The sequence below is a fragment of the Python bivittatus genome, unplaced genomic scaffold (assembly GCF_059951505.1).
Source record: "Python bivittatus isolate LINGU-HERP-01145 unplaced genomic scaffold, Pbiv_v1 ctg000180_np1212, whole genome shotgun sequence".
NCBI lineage: Eukaryota > Metazoa > Chordata > Lepidosauria > Squamata > Pythonidae > Python > Python bivittatus.
In genome coordinates, this window is record NW_028277047.1 from 5,260,029 (window position 1) to 5,281,494 (window position 21,466).

Genomic DNA, 21,466 nt, shown 5'->3' on the forward strand with positions numbered 1-21,466 from the left:
TGGTGAGGCCTGCTTTATAGAGTCCAGTATCCTTATGGAAAGCTCATGGAGAATCCTGGGAGGTGAAGGTCACCCTCCCAAAATGTGTCAAATATTTACTTGGCCAATCTTGCTGACAGGAACACAGTCTTCTTTCCATCCTTTGCCCAGGCTTGAAAGCAAGAACGGACCCCAAAGGAAGGGGAGGCGTCTTCGTCCTCAAGCTTACTTCTTTCTCTCCCAGGCTCAAAGCCGTTGGTTATCACAAACCAGGGTGTGGTTGTCCTTCCCCTCTTGAGCGTTTTCCTCTTTCAAGCATCTTCACAGCCTCGTTTCCTCTCCTTCTGTTGGCTGTTTGCAGAAACAACATTGCCCATCGCTGGAAGGCCCTTGAGTCCCATCTCAGCCAGTTTCCGTACCATCTTCTTGCAAATACCGGCCAGCATCATCCTCATATTATTAGTAAGGGGCTGACGTGCAGAAACTGAGATGGGATGGTTTAGTGAAACCCAATTAACCATTTTATACCAGCAGGGCTAGCTCAAGATAATTCGCTGCCTGAGAATGTCGGTATGTTTGCATGTATAAGAAAAAAAATGGATGTTCTTGGCTCGCAGCTTAATCCCTTAAATTCTGCATTACCCTTCAGTACGGAACAAAATGGTCAATCTTCAACAAGGACAGCTAGTTCTGGTGTGGAAAAGCCTGAGTTGTAACTAGCTGCCATATACTGCTTAAAAATAAAGCATCTGTTAGGAAAACGAGGCGGTTGTTTTAAAGCAGCATCACCGTTAAAGACATGGAAATGGATGGCCTTTTTGCATGAAACCCTCTAAGATCCAATTAGTCAAATCAAACAAACATGCCAGTTGTACTTTCTCTCCAAATGTGTTTTCTAAACCTGGATTTAGGGTTTAGCGTGATGCGGGAAATGACCCAAAACATTTTCCCGTTGTTTCCTTCCCATCCCACCTACCCTCATCTTCTGAAAACAACCATCCGTCTGACTTCTAATCCCAACCAGAATAAAAAGTGAGTCGCTATGGTGAGGTTCGCCGGTAACACATGCTTTCCACTGCATTTGGAAAGGTGGTGGGGAAAGCCACTAAAGCTGGCTAAGATATCCTCCCCCCCCAAAAAAAACTTTTTTTTCCCAGTTAAATTCTTCCGATCACTTCTGTACCACAGTCGGAAATGACAACCCACAGTACAGAGTCAGAGGAAGTAGCATCGATTGCGAGGCTGATAACAAAATGTCTAAGATGTTAAACAGTCCCTCCTGTGTCTTTCCACCAGCACACCCTACTTCTGCTCCTGCAAATATGTCCTTTTCTTTTGCAGATAACAGCCTCATTTTTGCCCCTCTGGGCTTCAGCACCACTCCCTGCCCTCCCCCCTTTGTTCTTCCACTTTTCCCAAACCAGGACGAAAATGCCACTCCCTTCCTGGCATAAACAGGGATCTGCTTCAGTCCTTGGATGCCGGATTTAAGTTGCACCATTTTCCTGTTAATAACTCAGAGAGCTCCTCTGGTGTTATTAACTTTCTTCTCTAATTTGGAAGCGGGAGGGAACGGGGGGCTCCCATTTCCCAGCAATGCCTCCCCTGGGAACCTTAATTATCGTAGCGAAAGAACTCGTAATATGTACCCTTGGCTTGGAAGGGTAGCGCTGTGGTTGGAAATGGTCGCAGAGGGAGCACTGCGCCCCAGGGAGGAGAGGAAAGACCGTGCTTTTAAGCGGTCTCTGCAGCTTGTAAGAAAACCATCGGCCTTGCATCATGGATGCTTCATCTGCAGGTAATGAATTGCATATGAATCGCTGTATAAATGTGACACATCAATAAATAAATAACATACGACAAGAGTGTACGAAATGTCACGCGATGCCGCCTCGGGAAGCGAAAATCGTCGCTAACGAGGAAGACGTCGACAAGCTGGACTACAGTTGGGACCACCTGGAAACAGAAGGAAAGTTTTTGGCCAGAGGACCAAACCCGGTGGAGTGTAAGGAAGACGACCTTGGAGGTGGTCTGCGAGCTCTGTGGCCAACGACCCCAAGGGGTGAAACTAATACAAACTAACATAAACTAAGGAAGAAAAAAGAAAAAGAAAAAATCAAAGGGAGAGCTAAAAGTGCAAAGAAAAAGTGAAAGAAAAATAGAAAAGAAAGGAAAGAGATACAAAGAAGTGGCTTCCGATCTTCCTTAAAGCTGTTATCGGTACAATTATAAATTTCCCTCTTTCTCTAAAGTTACATCATGACTCTCGTCTTTCTATAATCTATCCTGCCTAATCATCAAAACCATAAATCATAAGTTCTTTTTTTTATGCAAAAAGTCCATAAAGGGTTTCCAGTCAGCAAGAAACGCCGATATTGTCTTTTCTCTGATCCAAGAAGTCAATTTAACCATCTCAGCAAGTCCCATCGTCTTCACCAACCGTTCCTCCATGGTAGATATTGCCAAATCTTTCCATCTTTGTGCATACGATAATCTCACGGGGTAAAACTTGTTTTGAGTCCGTTACGTCCAGGATAATGTTCGGAGGCAGCTCAGTTAGGCACCTCCCTAATTCACAGGAATATAAGAAGGAGGTGCAGGAGGTCCAGCATAACCAGACTTGCAAGATTCTGGTATTGTACCCATCTCCATCAAAGTAGTTTTTGCCTTCCTGAGGAGTTGATTTTCTGGTCTGTTCTACCTCGTGGGACTGACAACCCCCCTTTTAGCAACGTGGATTTCTGTCCGCCTCTGTGCCTGGCTGTCTCGCTAATTTGTCATGTTTCTGTTGCCTGCTTTTAATGCAGTTTGACAATAATCACTTGGAGATGTACAAGCTCTGATGGGGTGATTAGAGTCGAAGGTAATGCGATCAAATCATCTCATCAAAGGAAGGCTGCAAAGCGACGCTTTTCCTCGATGGATTGGAACAGACTTGGAGGTTCATTTCGGCGGCCCGTCAAGCCCCGTAGCGATCTTCTCATGCACAGGAAACACGGGCCCCGATGCAGCGAGTCCAGGCAATTTGACCCCACTGGATGCTATGCAAGATGGAATATGTTCCTGGGAGCTGGAGTCAGTCTTCCTTCCTTCCTTCCTTCCTTCCTGAAACCTTATGAAAAAGGGCTCTTAGTTTCCATCGTATTTACTTCTTTACATTTGAAAACCAAAGGGATAACACAGACACAGACATTCATGGATCTTCACACATTTCTCTCATTCAGACATCCTGTCTCCATAAGGGTCGAGGCCATAAAGAAAGGGGGGGGGGATGCCCTGAACTCTGACTAGCACCCAATAGGTCATCAGGAAGATAAATTTCCCCCAATAATAAAGAGGATCCAAAACTAATGCCAATTTCAACCAATCGTTTGTTAATTGCTGTATCTCTTTGTAAGGAACATGTATAAAATTGTCTTCTTTGGGCATGGGAGGGGTCTCCTCTGCCTTAAGGGGAGACCCCAGCTGACTCAATTGGCTTACTTTCAATAAAACTTTAAAATCTCAGCTGGTACTTGTGAGTTTGATCTTCTGCCGGACTGAATCCTAATTGGGGAGAGTCAGAAACTCTCAAATTTTGCTAACCTTCCTTCCTTCCTTCCTTCCTTCCTTCCTTCCTTCCTTCCTTCCTTCCTTCCTTCCTTCCTTCCTTCCTTCCTTCCTCCCTCCCTCCCTCCCTCCCTCCCTCCCTCCCTCCCCTCCCTCCCCTTTCTTATTTGATGAATTGATGTGGCCACCCAACTCACACACCGTGACTCTGGGCAGCTTACGAAGTAAAATCCCCAGTACAAAAATCTGTCAATACCCCCCCGCCAGGAGGGCCAAACACCACAATCAACCCATCCACTTGACCGGCTCTTTTTCAGCTTGGGGTCCCCAGGCCCGCTGGCCAAACCACGTCTTCGTTCCATCGCCTTGCCCTTCGGAAGCAGGCTGTTGAGGTGGATGAGGCCCACGCTGAAGAATGTCAAGAAGCCTAATGACAAACCATCTTATGATGTTGGGGTCTGGGCCCCTTCTGCAGCTTTATCGGCTACCCCCCACTCACAAGAGAAAGTGGCCGGAGAACAAGAGAAATTGGGGAGTGTGCTCCACTTCCAGCATCTCTGCCCAAAAAATCATGAGAAGTTTGTGGTGGCATTTTATTTAATTCTAGACTAAATCTCACAAGGCTGGGGAAGGGGGGGGGGGGGTCCAAGTTGGGGAGGTAAACAACTAAATCACCCTCTAAGGCTTTGCCTTTATTGCAAGTTGAGTCTTCTGCCGATCACGCTGATGTTCTTGGCTCCCGATTTGATCTCCTCCCCTTCTGATTCCTTTTTTTTTTCTTTTTTAATACAGGAGTGTCTCACCACCATTTGCTATTTCACAGCTGACAGGGCAGTTGACAAGTTATTAAAAGAGGAAGTGCGTCGTCTCCTGCTTTTGGACCCATTGCTGCCTGCGCTTTTCAGTTCCCTGTCATTAAAGGTGACTTCGGTCCTGGAGAAGAAGTGACATGCTCATCTGTTGTCTGTAATTGTCCCCTGGCTGGGTCAGGTGACGTGGGATTGATCTCGGCTTGTGGAGGGAGGAAAGGAAAGTGAATAACCCTTTTGCCCCCTTCATCTGGGGAGAGGCACGGGCTGTTACCCCCTCATTTCTTACTCAAACATTACATTTCATGGTGCCGATATTTCAGCAGCCTTTGGTTTCTCTCTACACCAGTGTTTCTCAACCTTGGCAACTTTAAGATAGGTGGACTTCAACTCCCAGAATTCCCAACTTTAAGATAGGTGGACTTCAACTCCCAGAATTCCCAACTTTAAGATAGGTGGACTTCAACTCCCAGAATTCTCAACTTTAAGATAGGTGGACTTCAACTCCCAGAATCCCCAACTTTAAGATAGGTGGACTTCAACTCCTTGAATTCTGGAAATTGAAGGCCACATATCTTTAAGTTGCTAAGGTTGAGAAACACTGCTCTACGCTATTTCCCGGTTATCCCCACATCAAAGCTGGATTTCATCTCAAGGTGGCTCTCCAAATATGATCTTGATGGGTTCCTCAACATATAGGGGGAAGCCCAGGGGATTGTGGGAAGTTGCCAATGGCAGCTCATGGGATGGTGCTAGGATTCATGTATGACAGCTGCTGGTGGTGACATGCTGACTGGCAAGTGTAGACCTCTGACTCGGCCCACCAAGGACAGCCATTGGACCTTCTGAGACAGGAAGTATACAAGGACTTCCTACTTGAGCCCTCTAGTCTTCAGCTTTGGGCCTTCATGGCTTTGATTGGTCTTTCTTGGGTTATGGCTCTGTCTGAAGAATTGAAGAGAGGAAGAATGGATGGCAATCTTGGGTTTGTGCAACAGGCATCATCAGGTTTCTGAAAGCCCTAGCAGCTCCATTTGCCCAACATGCTGAGTTTGGTTAATCTGAACCTTGATTGGGGTTTGTTGGTTGGAAACAGAGTGTTTTGTGAACCCAGCCCATTAGGTTAAATTATGATTCAATGTATCATGAAACCAGGTTTTAGTGGACTAATAGTGGGGAAAGGGTTATTCACGAAGATCCGTCAAATCAAAGAGTAGGGGGATTTGTGTCTTTGACATGAAGATGGCAAGATATAAATGGATGCAAATTATGTCAGTTGCGGACCACTGCATACAAAGTCCGTGGCCTCCAAGTTTAGTCAATCTGGATTTCACTGTATTGTGTGAACCCAGAAAATGGTTAACACATTCCAATGTGCTATGTCTGAATGCAACCTTGGAATTCAACAAACAATATGGGGAAGGAATGAATAAGTGCAGAGTTGTCATGAAAAGGTCTTTTTGGGAGGGCTCCCAGTGGAGCAGTCTGATTACTTTAGTGGGTTTTTTAGGAAGGAAGGAAGGAAGGAAGGAAGGAAGGAAGGAAGGAAGGAAGGAAGGAAGGAAGGAAGGAAGGAAGGAAGGAAGGAAGGAAGGAAGGAAGGAAGGAAGGAAGGAGGGGGAAAGGGAAGGGAAGGGAAGGGAAGGGAAGGGAAGGGAAGGGAAGGGAAGGGAAGGGAAGGGAAGGGAAGGGAAGGGAAGGGAAGTCTTGTCAAACCTTGCAAATTAAGGTTGATCTCCATGACAAACTAAGGTAATAGCTGAGTTCCAACAATATGTTGCCTTGAAAGAGGTCACCGTGTTAAGAAATAATATGCACAGTACATTGTGTGAACACAGATGGTATGTTTTGCTAACCCAGATTGACAGTTCGGTCAGTTTGAGAAACAAAACCACTCTGTTCAATGAGACTTCAACCCAGCTGAGATGTATTTAGAGTTGTACCCGTTGACTATCAAAGATAGGATGAACATTCAGCCTGAGGCAGAGTCCAGATAGCTTACTTTCTGGAATAATATGCTGTTTTTTCCCCTTGGCAACCTCATGCTTGAGTCATCAAGATTTCATGGAAAGACATCTCTACAGGAGCACCTGACAGGCTGCTTCAGCTGTGGAGCGCCTGACTCTTAGCTCTTTGCCAGGGTAAACATACAAAGCACTCATTTTTCTAGGGGAGAAAACAAATCTACCAAAGGCAATTTAAGGACACACCGGCCTGGCCCAAAACAGTGGCCCTGGGTTCCAAAGTTCCTTTGAGAAGACTTCCAGATCTGGGTTGCACAGACCTCAGAGGATCACTAGAGGGCAGGAACAAGAGACGGGGGGGAAAATGAACTCTTCGCTGCCATCTAGTGCCGACGTACATGGTAGCACTCTTCTTTGGAAGGCTCAGAGGTATGGCAGCTAGATGGGTTGGCAGCAAGCTGCCTGGCGACGCAGTAGGGCCCTGACCCATCCATTGGGGCCCGTCCATTTAAAAAAATCAAACAGGAAACTGGCTCGCTGGGAAGCCAAGCACGGAGCTGTAAAGGAAAAGACCCATGGGTTCAGAGGCAGTCATTTCTATGGGCTAGATTACTTTCGAGTTCTGACCGGCCATTTGAAGAATAATAAGCCTGGCAGCCATTTTGTGAGTGTGCTCACGACGTTTTCTCCCCCTGCCTATTCCCAAACAACTCTGCTACCTAACGTATGGAGGAAGGAGTTAAGGAACAGCCTCTTTTTGCCCCACCCGGACGACTGTTGCAAATCAACACAGCATAGCAGATATTTGTTGGGTGGGATTGAGTTCCACCCCAATCCCCCTGCAGCGTAAACTGAGACGCCGCCCTCGAGGCAATATATTTGCACAGCTGCTGATTCCAGATCCAGTTTGCAGAGATCGCCTAGCAAAGCTTCCCACTGTCCAAATTTCCTCTCCAGCATCTCACCCGTTTCTTTTCTCTTGGGAAGAAAAAATGGCACCGTGGTGGATCTGCTTCCTCCTTTTTGCCAGTCTCTCAAAAACATCTCTCCAGGAAAGTGAGTATCTATCTATCTATCTATCTATCTATCTATCTATCTATCTATCTATCTATCTATCTATCTATCCGATTTAGATAGCCACCCATCTCCAGGCAAGACTTAAAACCCTCTTGCAGCGTGAAAGATTGTGCGCTGCCCAACTGGGCTATTTTATTTGTCGGTCGGGGACTCAGCAGAAGCTTTTTTTTCTGCCTGAGAATGCTGGATGTCACTGCAGAAGAGTACTTCTGAGCACGAACAGAGTATGATTTTCTGCTGGAAACACAGTTTATCCTCGTGCTTATCTGGGATGAAGAGCCACGATTTTAACTCAGAGGCAGGCACTTCAAACCATAGTGGGTTTGAGTCCCCCTATTTCTCTGTTAAGATATAGGCAACACGGCTACTAGAAGAACCAAGATCAGCTTCCTGTTCTGCTTGCTATAACAATGTTTTAATAGTAAACGCAGGTCTGGGAAGTAATCTTGAAGTAGCTCCAAGATTATTTCCTGCTTCAAGATCGCCACTGACAGATGGTCCATCTCTAAGAATCTCTCTCTAGGATCAAGATGTTTCTCCTGATGTTCCGTCCATAACATCTACCATAAAATTCTCCTGATCTGGGTCTCTTCTGACCTGGAAGGCCAACTCCACCGCCTTCCAGAAAAATAGAAGGCTATGCAAGAGATGATGAAGGCACTGTGTGAGTCAGATCAAACACTCTTTCCCAAACCAGCCTCTGAGAAACTTGCAAATGAGAGACCATTTGGATTTTAATCGTGAGCCACCCAGAGTCACCCTCTGGGGGAGATGGGCGGCATATACATTTAATAAATAAATAATAAATAATTTGGGGGGAAATGCGATTCAAAGGTAGGATGGAAAATCCACAGAGATGCGATTTCCATCGGTTTCTGTATTCTGGGCGTAAGGACCCATCCTTTTCTAGCCAAAAGGGTATTAGCAGGAATTTCACCATTTGAAAAATAGCAAATCTTCAAAAACAGTGGAATGGTTTATATGGGGGTGGGGGCGGGAGACAGGATAATTGGATGGAGGGGTATATTTTCACGCAGAGTGGGAAGCATTCAACTTCAGTGGGTAAATGCAGATCTTCAGACTCCTCATATATGACTTCTAAACTTTGTCCCTTTCCTCTAAACCGGGCTCGCTCATTATCTGGCTTGGTTATTAAATATTATTTGCTCCATATATTGCTTCTGCCATCCAGTTGGAACAGTGTTTCTCAACCTTGGCAGCTTGAAGATGGGTGGACTTCAACTCCCAGAATTCCCCAGCCCCATGGCTGGCTGGGGAATTCTGGGAGTTGAAGTCCACCCATCTTCAAGCTGCCAAGGTTGAGAAACTATGAGTTAGAAACCGTCTAAAGGGAAGCTGGGGAAAGGAAACTGTCTGAATCCAGATGTTTTCCCCACCTCTGTTGGGTATTTAAGACAGAAAATCATCGTATCTGCAACGCCATCCTTCACTACAAGGATGCGACCATTTCAATTCAGACCCAGGGTCTCTCCAAACTGTTGAACCGATTCCCAAGTGTCCGATTCGGCCGTTTGATCCAAACGGGTGGTGCAATCTGGAAATATTTTAAATAATTGAATAAACAAACCCAATCACGGAAGGAAAACGTCGCTCGCCCCCAGGTCTGCAATTCTATCATGTTGCAGGAAGGGTTTCTGTGTTGTTCTGTGGACTCTCGCGCTACCCAATTTTGCACGGAAAAGCAAATAGTATCAGGAATGGAAAACAACTGAGACTAGTGCTAGAGAGTTTTATAGAAGCCCCTGGATATTTTAGAGGGCAAAGCCATCAGCAAAAGGAGAATTCCCTTTTTCGTTCATCTTCTGGACGCCCATCAACCCCAGAAGTTTACAGCCAGTCGCTCTCTTTCGGCCCAAATTACCTTGTCACGGAGTTGTTGTGGGAAAAAATAGGCCTTCGACACAACGCCGTCACTAATAAAAAAAATATATTGCTACAGTTGTGATGGTTGTTATGTTTTTGAAAAACCATGTCAACGGGACTATTATATGTGCTTGGAATTTGTGGATCGTTAATGGTGGCAAGGAGCTGAAAGGCACTAGGACATTGCAAATAAGGGGAGGAAAATGACATTTAATTTTAATGGGAGGTTAATGGAAAAGGAGATGATTTATGTGATACAAATTATTTAATTAGCTGGTAACCATAAAGGAAGCAGAGAACAGTCAGCTGGTTTAGGCAGATGCTGATAAGGAAATATTTCATTTGTCCACTTGGAGCACAAGGCCGTAGGAACGTCCTAACAGCAGTAAAAATGGTCTGTTAAGTGTCATCTGCTTCTCCAACTTCCTTCCCTATATATGTATTTTAAGAGCAGGGGCCAAATCTAGTCGTTTTTCAGACACGGTGTCCTTGAAGGCCTTTCAAAGCGGACTGCAGGACCCGGTATTTGGGGCAGGCCCACACAATTGGTCCTTGGATTAGAGAAGGTCAGGAAGGATCATCGCAAAATTATGGAGAGAGGATTCGCTTGTTTACTCCATAGCCTTTCTGGCATTCAGGGTTTCAGTTCTCGGAAATACTCTACGCCAGCGCATTGCATGTGCCCATTTGGGGCTGTGGTTGGTTCTCCACCCCTCCGTTTCCTCCCTCGGTTCCTCCCTCCCCCTCCCTCTCTGCCTTCCTCCCTCCCTCCTTCTCTCCCTCCCTTCCTCCCTCCCCCTTCCCTCTCTCTCCCTTCCTCCCTTCCTCCCTCCCTCTCTGTCTCTCTTCCTCCCTCCCTTCCTCCTCCTCCCTCCCTCCTTCTCTCCTTCCCTTCCCCTCCCTCCCTCCCTTCCTCCCTCCCCCTTCCCTCTCTCCCTCCCTCCCTTCCTTCCCCTCCCTCCCTCCCTTCCTCCCTCCCCTTCCCTCTCTCTCCCTCTCTTCCTCCCTCCCTCCCTTCCTTCCCCTCCCTCCCTCCCTTCCTCCCTCCCCCTTCCCTCTCTCTCCCTCTCTCCCTCCCTCCCTCCCTTCCCCTCCCTCCCTCCCTTCCTCCCTCCCCTTCCCTCTCTCTCCCTTCCTTCCCTTCCCTCCTTCTCTCCCTTCCTTCCTCCCTCCCTCTCTCTCTCCCTTCCTCCTTCCCTCCCTCCCTTCCTCCCTCCCCCTTCCCTCTTTCTCTCCCTTCCTCCCTTCTTTCCTCCCTCCCTCCCTCCCTCCCTCCCTCCTCCTTCCCTCTCTCCCTTCCTCCTTCCCTGTCTCCCTCCCTCCCTCCCTCCCTCCCTCCCTTCCTCTCTTCCTGTCTGGTGAAGTCAAAGGCTCTGCTCCCTGCAAAACTATCTGAGCGGAGAGGGAGAATGGGTCTATACCCACTTCCCAGGCCTGCTGTCTTCTGCATGTCAGAGAACGGCTGTGCAAGATGGAACTCAGCCTGATTGACGCGTTCTCTCCACTTCATGCTGGGGTAATTGCAGCAGAAATTGGATATCTGAGCATGCAGGTAGTTAATTAGCCCCGATTTGGAAGCTTCTGGAGGTACATAAATCCCACACCTACTAATGCATGCCCAACATGGTGGTAAGATGTTATTTCAACATATAATTTATTGAACACTGAGATTTGGCGGTAACTGCAGGTATAGAATTTTCTAGTAAAGGTAGATTATCCACAGGGATGATTGGCTAATATCCGTGACATAACCCAGAACATTTATATTACCCAACAAGGTAGCTTTTCATTAAAAAAAAAAAAAAAAGTATAAAAACTAGTGGATAATTCTCTCCTAAAATGTTTAAGGGTCCTTCCTTCCTTCCTTCCTTCCTTCCTTCCTTCCTTCCTTCCTTCCTTCCTTCCTTCCTTCCTTCCTTCCTTCTCCTCCCTCCCTCCCTCTTTCTTTCTTTCTTTCTTTCTTTCTTTCTTTCTTTCTTTCTTTCTTTCTTTCTTTCTTTCTTTCTTTCTTTCTCCTGCCTCCCTCCCTCCTTCCCTCACAACATCTGCACTTCCAAAACACAAGCAAAACATTCTTTAGATCATAAGAAGTTGAAGAGGCCCAAACCAAGCAACTCAGCAGCTTTTATTGGAATGGTATTCAAGCTGGTGTATTTCACAACAGAAAGATGGGAGATTGTTGTCGCCCTGTGGACTGAATCACTCGGGCGGGAACGGGTTAGGCGGTGTTTAAGGCAATTTGCTAATTTTTCATGACATGCATGGGTGACCAAACACACTCACTACGGCAAGCACAGGTGCTGGAACGTGCCAGAATAACTTCTCCGTGGCTTTCATAATGTAGCTCTCGCCAGTTGATGAGAGGACGTGAAACCACACGATTGTTCCACACGCGACATATTTCCTCAGGTTCCAGGACCCGGCCCCAGAAGTAGACATCTTCAATCTCTCCCACAAAGGACTGGTTGACATCAAACTGACCTCCAAAGGAGTCTTGTTCCTGTCCCAAGATGATGGAGGCATTGCCATGGACAACTAGATCTTTCATGATCGATTTCCGAGATAAGAGTTTCCCGTTCCACCATAAAGTTGCCAACCCTGTTTCGGACTCCCAGCTGAAACAGATGTGCTCCTTGCCGGTGGAAGATACTGGTTTTTTGGAGACGTCGAAGGTGATAACCCCCTGTTTCATGAAGATGCTGAAGATGTTTGGCCTATCGCAGTGGAGCAAGAACTCATTGTCCTCACTCTCGGTGGCGTATGAGAAGAGGGCAAATGGACGTATCAAGTCTGTCTGGAACCTCTCACACAATGTGAAGCTTTCCAGAGAGTTCTGCAAGTCCAGCTTCAACCTCACGTAGGCCGAATTCGAAGCCGATGGGAAAACAAAGGCTTTTCCTTCGAGATCTGCAAGGAAATAATCATAGTTTCAATGAAGAGCCCTGCCTCCCTCGCAGGAGCATGTCCTAAGCACGCGTTCTCCTTTGATCACTGATATTTCTACACCCGGCCAACGTTGAAGAGACACAAAGCCCTCTCAGATCAGAAACCTCTCTCTGACCTTCTCTCTCTTTGATGCCCCAGCATCAAGGCCACTCAGCTGCTCTCTTGGATAGACATTGATCTTTCCCAGAAGGCTTTGGGGCAGGAGCCCCATTTTTGTGAGATGGTAGAACAGAAGGCAAAAAGGGGAAATAGCAGTATTAAACTCTTCCCTAAGCACGGATAAATCTCTCAGAGTGTTTCTATGGTGGGGAACGCTCAGCTTCTCATTCTTCCAACCTTCAGCTGATACCAGGCACCACATCAAGGATGGAGTAATAGCAACGATGACAACAAAACCGATGCAGAATATTTTTGAGCACGTTTTCCTGCACGCTGCCACTTTTCCTGAAGTGCCTTTGACTGACGGACTGATTGATTGATTGAATTTCTACGCCGCCACATTACAGCTAGCAGGGCCTTAAAATATGCAAGCACGGCATCCATTAATATATCCACAGTAAAAGATCAGTGCAAAAATAGAAAATAAACTGAAATGAGAAGAGAGCATTAACCAACCACTCAAGGACAGTGGGTATGTCATTCATATACTTTGGCTTGTTACATGCACGGTGGGAGATGAGGCTGAAATGAGATTTTGGGGTCCAGTGCATGGCGGGAATCCAGCCTTCCTTTGTGGTTTCCCATGTTGTACAAAGCATCACCCGGAGCCAAAATAGTGTTTCTTTAAGCGTCACACACTGTGTGAACGCAGCAATTATGTTAACAAGTTACGCTGAAAGAAATAAATCAGTTTGTGGCATAACGAGTCTGTGTTTACATTATGCATTAAAACAAAGGCTGGGTTCCTGTTGGATACAGGACCATAAATGATCCAATCCAATTTTAACCTAGTCTAGGGTGTTGGGTAAACTCCTCCTCTGAGTAGTGAGGTATTGATCCAAATGTTTTTTCCTGGCACTTTTGAAAAGTGTTTCTTCTGATCGTAAGAAGAATAAGAAATGGGGCATGGAGGAGAGGAAAGAAGAGGGAGGAGGAGGAGGAGGAGGAGGAGAAGGAGAAGGAGGAGGAGGAGAAGGAGAAGGAGAAGGAGAAGGAGAAGGAGAAGGAGAAGGAGAAGGAGAAGGAGAAGGAGAAGGAGAAGGAGAAGGAGAAGGAGAAGGAGAAGGAGAAGGAGAATCTGTTTCACCTTCAGGAATCCAGAAGAAGGAGAAGGAGAAGGAGAATCTGTTTCACCTTCAGGAATCCAGAAGAAGGAGAAGGAGAAGGAGAAGGAGAAGGAGAAGGAGAAGGAGAAGGAGAAGGAGAAGGAGAATCTGTTTCACCTTCAGGAATCCAGAAGGGAAAGGGGAGGGAGCAGGGGCAGGCAGAGGAGGAGCAGGAGGATCTGTCTCATCTCCAGTAATCCAAAGCAACAGGTTAGGGTTATTCTGCCCCTCCCACCCCAGAATAACCCTAAGAGCCTCTGCTTGGGATGTAAGAGAGTGACTGGCCCAAAGTCCCTCAGACAACTTCCATAGATGGAGGTGGTCCTGGGTGTCCTTACTCCAACACCTTCTCCGCTAAACCAGTGCCTCTTCTGGCCTTTCTGCCACACCCAAAGACTCTTTCCCTTTCCCAGCAAAATACCTGCCAGACCTTTCTTACTCTTGAGCACTGCCGAAGGGTGAGAATTTGAAAACCATTCAGCTTTTGAGAAGAACTTACCAGTATTCCCACATTTCTTCACCAGTGGGAAAGAACTTTTTTTTTTTTTTACAAACCCCCCCCCCCCTCCTCCTCCTCCTCCTCCTCCTCCTCCTCCTCCTCCTCCTCAGAAAGTCCAATTCCAAGACGCTCTCTTTGGATTCTCACACCCCTGCAACTCAAATGCTGAACCTCAGGAGCAACTCTCCCATTTGAAGACCGAGTGCCAGCGCTCACCTTCCTGACACAGCGCGCCCAGCAGGCTCGATAGAAGAAGAAGCCAGAGGAAAAGGGTCCCCATGTGGACGGGCAGCAAAAGAGGATGGAGAAGAGAAGACGGAATCCGGCTGTAGCTTGGAGAATTCCGCCTTTAACTTCCACCTAGAGTTTTATCCAGAACTGAAAGGGGTGGGCTGAAATTTCCTGCCAGTCCAGACGCAGGGGACTCGCACCGGCTTTTTCATTTTAAGAAAAGCCCTGTTTTCTTTTCCCTCCCCCCTTCTGCCCACCAGCTGATTTTTTTAAACTCTGTCCAGCCCCTTCTCTCCAAAGACCAAAGTTTGCTTAGCAGGACCCAGGCAGAGGTCTCTATTTTTGCAAGGGGGGGAGGAGAGATGCTCTTGTAATGGCTGGGCTGTTCTAAACCATGATTTTTCCCAAAGGCACAACCCAGGTTGCACCTTGCTGGATGGGGCCCCATTTTCTCCCATGCTTACAGGGTTCCTCCCCAGGCCATTCATTCCCTGCTGAACCATATAGAGCAGCGCTGGGTGGAACTGAATTTCAGAAACCCCGTGTTTAAAAGGCTTTAAGTGTTTACAGGTTTTAAAGTGTTTGAAGTTTAAGTGTTTAAAAGTTTAAACTTTTTGAACTTTTTGGATTTTTAAAACTTTTTAAACCTTTTAAACTTTAAGTGTTTAAAAGTTTAAAAGTGTTTCAAAGGCGGAAGTAAATTTTCAGGAGACCCTTGTACTCACCTCTAAGTATAAAATGTTTTCTCAGTTTCAAGAAAGCTGTATAGAAAGTAAGAATATCGATTGAGGACAATCTTCTTTGGGTATGTTCTCTTATGAATGCTCACCAATCTGAGTATCTCAGGTGTCAATTACTATATTCGAGAGGCCAGTAAATTAGAAGAAAGATTTTGTAGGTTTGGTAAATGTCATGGGAATTTGGTAATGGTAATCTTACGCTGAGATCTTGAAAATGTTCAGATGAGATCTTGGTTGGTTTTAATTAAAAAAAAAACAGTTTGAATTTTAATTTGTTTTGATTCAACACAATTTTAATTTGGGGGTCTGAGATTTTGACCAATCAGTTATCCAATAGTCTTAATACTGAGGATTAACCTTGGGAAAATGTTTATCCTGACCTTGGGTACTGCAAGGATTACAGATATCAAACACTTTTCATATGTTCATATCAATAATGACTGATAACATTGTGTTTTTAAACTTTGGGGCATCTCTGAATGCCTGTTGTTGGGAACAGAAATAGGTCAACTCTTCCAGTATTCTTAATTATTGTAGTATAAACTAGATCGAAGGTAGCTATCAAATTAGTACTGAGTTTTTGAGTTTTGGGAGGTTCTTTTTTTCCCCTAAAGAATACTATGTGCAGAGAAGAATTGCAGTTTAATAACTGAATTATTACAGTTACAGTATATAACAAATTTGATTGAGTGACGTCCTGGCCCTACATGAGAATGATTTATTGACTAATGCAGGGACATCTATGTTGGGTCAGATCTTCAAGATGGCATCGTGGTGACAGGATTGAACCCCCCCCCCTTTTGTATGTGCACACAATCAGTGGGTGGGGCCACTGTCTCGATGCCACGCCTGCCACCTTGCAGAATTGGACCCACCCCCCCCTCTACAAACATCCCTGATCGACTGTAATTGGTGTTCTCTCTGTGGATCATAAAGATATACGCTATCAGGCAAAGTAATGAGACAAAGACCATGAAGAAAAGGAACAGAAAAGGTACATAGAAGATAAATGCATTGAATGACTCCAGTTGGTCTCGTGCCAGGGCGAGATTGGCACACAGCGATCGAGCCAGCTGCTATTTCAGCAGGCAAAGGTCAGAGTGACTGGCGAAAGGATGAGGTGATCACTGTTGGCCTGCCAGGGGTGTTGCAAGAAGTCAGGAATGAGCATTGGAAGAGGGCAACTCTTCCGAGTTGCAGCCAGGGTCTCTGTGGGGTATGGTCTCAAAAGTCAAGATGGCAAGCACCATCGTGTCATGGCTCCCATCGTGACTCTTTTGGCCATACCCCACTGACGCAGACGCCCCTGGCTTCAGCCATTAGCTGAACGGCAGAGAGATTTGCCAACAAAGGGATAAAAAAAAAAGTCTCACACACATTCTCTCACACTTACACACCTTCACACTACCCTGGCTTGAGCTCTCCAAAGAAAGGCACTGAGACACAGCATTCATCAATCTGCTCTCTCTCTTTCGTTCTCCCAGATCTGCAGGGCTATTCCTTCATTTTCTCGCACAAAGGCTACCTGACCTTGGAGGTGGATCAACCTCGAGACCTTCTCCAAAACATCACCGTCTGCCTCTGCTCTTTCTCCGACTCACCGTCCAAACAAGCCCTTTTCTCGTATGCCACCAAAGATCAAGACAAAGAAATCTTGATTTATAAGAGTCGAGACTCGGATGGGTTTTGGTGGTACACGGTCTACATTGGTGGGATGGCTGAACGCTTTCGAATCCCAGATTCTTATCAGGCTTGGCAGCAGATCTGCATTGTTTGGGCGTCAGAGACGGGAGTGCTCACCTTGTGGGTGAACAAAAGACCCTTGGCCAGAAAGGTTGTACGGCAAGGCTATTTCATCAAACCCCATGCTTTGGTCCAGCTTGGACGAGCCCACCATGAGGACATTTTCTTCCGCGGAGAGATCCAACAGGTGTACATGTGGAATTACACTGTCCATGTGAACTCATCTTCCAATGATCTGTTCTATCTACCCTCCCTGATCAGCTGGACCAACATGAGCTACGTAAGTTATGGCAACGTGGCTCTAGATTACCTCTCCCTTCCGGAAAGTTTGTGTTACATCTGAATCTCCACCTCATGTCTTACTCCGATCTTATTGAATCATCCAAATCCATCCAGAGAACCAGTCAAAACCCAGGGCGTTCAGGTCACATTTGAATTCCCACTTGGACCTCTGCCAGTTCTGATTTGATCAGTTGAATCAGTTCAGGTAATTGAGTTGGTCTGATTTTTCCAAATTCATTTAGGAAAAGAAAGGTAGTTTGAGCTTGAAGATCTCTGATCTGACCATACCATTGGGCCTCAGTGGCTGGACCTTTGAATCAAATGGCCAAATTGAAGAAGTCACAGCTTTCACTCACTTTTGGGATTTCTTTGGGCCTCATATTTAGGGCTCAGCCATCCTGTCCTTTCTTTCTCACTCCCACATCTTCTCCTGTGTTTTTATATGCCTCAATCGCATGGTTACTACTCCAGGTAGTAAGCAGTAAATGAATTTATGATGTGCCTGCAATTAAAGCCAGCACAAACGTAAGATAAAAACAGCAATAATAGTATAACGTACTAATCAATTATAACATTGCAGTATTACTTCTAGACTAAGAGGTTCATAATATCATACTATAACTATCTATACATTAATAACTTTTTGAAGGCCCAAGGAATAAGCCTTTTAGTGCTTTTGAAAGCTTTACGAGATCAGAGTACAAGGGTAATCCTGGGCAAATCAACACCAAAGAATCAGAGACAGGTTGAGAAAAGATGTACTAAAATGCTTAACAACCCAGGAACAAGATTTTCCTCCCAAATGCAGAAAGTAAGAGGCAGCCATTCCTCAGTCAGTGATTTTAGAGCCCCCCAAAATTATCCCCAAAGAAGAAAACAGTTTGCAACATATACAAACATAATTCTGATTTCATATGCCCCAGAAGCAAACATCAGGTCCATGGCTTCCTACAGGCCGGTACAAAAAAATTTAAAATCCATCCTTTAATGATGTGGGAATCATAGATAATCACATGGTGACATCACAGACGTGCCCCAAATGGTATCCTTTGTGATGATCTGCATAACACACATCATGTCATTGTGGCTGGTACGGTAGGAACCTCAAAAATCTGAAGTTGGAACATGTCCTTAAGATCTGAGAACCTATTGAAGGAAGTAAAGAGGATTGTGAAGTTCTCCAGATGTTCCTGGGTTACAATTCCCATTAACCTTCATTGCTGAGCAGAGTTGGCTGCGAGTGAGTGGCATTTGAGTCCGACAATCTGAAGGGACACGATTTCCCATCCTGATCCAAGCAGAAACTTTACATCACAGGGATGCTGGGGGCGGAAAATTTCTGAAAACAGGTTGACTACCTACATGCAGATATGGATGGTCAGAACTGTTTAGAACAACATTTAATACAGTACATTGAAGAGAAAAATGATTCAAAGGACCCACGTTGGTGCAAAGAGATGTGCCAAGGGAAAGTTGCAACCTGTCGTTGTAGAGAGTGGACCTTACAGAATCCATCATGGATTGGAGTGGCTCCGAGGAGTAGACATGGCGAAAAAATGGTGCCCCAAATGCAAAGTCCGTGGCTGAGGAACAAAAGGTCAGGCAAGATCTTGAGGATCTGAAAGCAGGTGGTTGTTTTGACCTGCTGGAGCGACAGGATGAACTACCTCTCCATTATGGTAGTTCCAGGCGATGGTCTCTGTGGCAGTTTATTTGCATACGTGCATGGCTGATGGTTGCAAATTTGCTGTTCTAATGGGCTGTAATAAACTCATCAATATATAACACCTTCACCCAGCGCTGTGTTTTCAACTGGAATTGCAGAGGCAACTTGAAATCCCAAGGACGTGTGCAGCCTCCAAATTGTGTGTGTGTGTGTGTGTGACATTTTGTGGATTTGGAGTATATTTATGCATGTTACAACTCATGGAGAGGAGGAGGAGGAGGAGGAGGAGGAGGAGAAGGAGAAGGAGAAGGAGAAGGAGGAGGAGGAGGAGGAGAAGGAGAAGGAGAAGGAGAAGGAGAAGGAGAAGGAGAAGGAGAAGGAGAAGGAGAAGGAGAAGGAGAAGGAGAAGGAGAAGGAGAAGTCACCAGTCATCCTAAAATAGGCTGATCAAGCTTTTAATGAAACAAAATTCCACACCAACACGTAAACAAAACTCTTTATCCAAAATTGAAAGTCTCATAGATTTCTTTTCCCTAAGGTTCTCCTGCTGCTTGCTGAAAACCAATCTGCTTCTGCAATTTCTTTCAAAGAAGAAAATATTGGTGACATTCTCAGGTGTGTGGAGTGTGGTTTGCATAGAGTCGAGGTAACCCAGGGGCATAAGCTAACGTCCAATATATACTCCTACAGCCTTCACTTTGGAGGGCTCCCTAGCTTCCAACCTTTCTACTCCACCCCAAGAGAAGATCATCCTGAGGTCCTTTTTCAGAAGGTGGGGAATTTCTTCTTCCCCTGGAGAATCTTGAGATGTATCCAATCTGGTGGACAACCGGGGTCCATCTTAACGTCAGCTATTCCATGGGCACTTGGAAGTTTGAAACGAATCCAGACCAATGGCCTAGTTTCCACACACAAAGTCTAGTACAGGGCTACCACGCCTTGTTTCTGAACAATGTAATTATCTCTCTTTTTTTTTCCTGAGCCCTATCAGTTGACACTGGTGTTTTAAGATGCTCTATCAGGTCAGCCTTTGATATGGGTCATACCAAACCCACGAAAAGGACATTACGTTCAGTGCACTGTTTGGATAACAGAGCCGACAAGTTCTCAAAGCAAACTAGGCAAGGTGTGTGAGGGGAAGGGGGGTACCTTAATAATGATCAACCTCATGTTCCCACCTCCTGTTTGTGTAGCTTGTAAACTACCTTCTGCTTTAGTGAAATCTTGGGGGCAAGGTATGCGTCAGAAGACTTTTTTTAGATTTCTGATCTTCCGATACAGAGGTAAGGTGAACATGGAGCTAAGGGACCAGGAACGAGTCATTTCATGCCCACCAGCCTACCCGATGGTACCACTTTCATACTTTTAATTTTAAAAGAAGAATTACAGGGGAAAGAGGGCTGCTGAAAAGGAAGACACGATCATCTGGCATCAGTGTAAGTTTCAAGAACAGCTTGGTTCCCCCAAAGGGGTTTGCAGAACATCATGACGGTGGTTGATTCCATGATGGAAATCAAAATGTTTGGGGAAAGAAAATGTAGAGGGCTGGGGGAGGAAGACCAACAAAACCAGTAGAAAACCTTTTGAAGATGGGAGGTGGAGCAACCCCTCCTGATTACTCTCTGGTAAAGGAGTGTTTAGTGATTGGCTACGCCTCCCAAGGCAGCCATTTTGTGAGAGCACCCAAAGCAGACACCCAAAACTGAGACTTATGCCCATCAGCCCCCAGAGACGTTCTTCCCTTTGTTGGTGGATCAGTCAGGGAGCATCCTGGCTTTTGAGGGGAGGGGGGCATGAGTCAATAAATGTTTAACTTTCAGAAGCCAAAGAGGTCAGGGCACCAGCAGAACAAGGTTTAACAGCCTTTGGGAATACACTACACTGACTTTCCTTCTACGGGTGCAATGGCCAAACAGAGCCACCAGAGGGCCGAATCGTTGCTGCACTTTGGAATGCGTTGCACAGTTGCCCAACTGAACCACCAGAGGGCAGACCTTCACCTCTTTGACTTCCCTTTTATAGGTGTGATGGCTGAACTGAGCCAATAGAGGGTGCCCCTTTTGCCCGCCTTTGGAATACCCAGCCCTTTCCTTTAAAGGTGCAGATGCCAAAGCAAGCCACCAGTTGTTGTTGTTGTTTAGTCGTTAAGTCGTGTCCGACTCTTCGTGACCCCATGAACCATATTGCGCCAGGCCTTCCTGTCCTTCACTGCCTCCCTGAGTTTGCTCAGTTTCATGCTCATTGCTTCAGTGATGCTATCTAACCATCTCATCCTCTGCCGTCCTCTTCTCCTTTTGCCTTCAATCTTTCCCAGCATCAGGGTCTTCTCCAAAGAGATCTCTCTTCGCATTAGGTGGCCAAAATATCTGAGCTTGAGCTTCATTATCGATCCTTCCAATGAGCAATCAGGGTTGATTTCCTTTAAGATTGACTGGTTTGACCTCCTAGCCATCCAGGGGACTCTCAAGAGTCTTCTCCAGCACCACAGTTCAAAGGCATCAATTCTTCGGCGCTCGGCCTTTTTTATGGTCCAGCTCTCACAGCCATACATTCCTACTGGAAGAACCATAGCTTTGACTATGCGGATCTTTGTCGGCAAGGTGACGTCTCTGCTTTTTAATATGCTATCTAGGCTTGCCACAGCTTTCCTCCCAAGGAGCAAGCGTCTTTTAATGTCATGGCTGCAGTCTCCGTCTGCGGTGATCTTGGAGCCCAAATAAATGAAGTCTGTTACTGCTTCCATTTCTACCCCTTCTATTTGCCAGGAATTGATGGGTCCAGATGCCATGATCTTAGTTTTTTTAATGTTGAGTTTCAAGCCAGCTTTTGCAC

At 45.9% G+C, this 21,466-nt stretch overlaps 1 protein-coding gene and 1 pseudogene across 1 annotated transcript; one reads left to right on the top strand and one right to left on the bottom strand.

Moving 5' to 3' along the window:
* The first annotated feature begins 7,170 nt into the window (after positions 1 to 7,170).
* Positions 7,171 to 18,888, top strand: LOC103048870 (mucosal pentraxin-like). The gene is made up of 2 exons (XM_088137400.1): positions 7,171 to 7,357; positions 16,428 to 18,888. The coding sequence occupies exons 1-2, from the start codon at positions 7,294 to 7,296 to the stop codon at positions 17,027 to 17,029; spliced, it is 666 nt and encodes a 221-aa protein (XP_087993526.1). The 5' UTR covers positions 7,171 to 7,293; the 3' UTR covers positions 17,030 to 18,888.
* LOC112541692 (C-reactive protein pseudogene) lies at positions 11,393 to 12,188 on the bottom strand (annotated as a pseudogene).
* Positions 18,889 to 21,466: the final 2,578 nt, after the last annotated feature.

Coding starts and splice junctions, on each gene's coding strand:
- LOC103048870 (XM_088137400.1), top strand. CDS start 7,294: ATGGCACCGTGGTGGATCTGCTTCCTCCTTTTTGCCAGTCTCTCAAAA. Junction 7,358..16,427: donor AAAAACATCTCTCCAGGAAA/GTGAGTATCTAT, acceptor TCGTTCTCCCAG/ATCTGCAGGGCTATTCCTTC.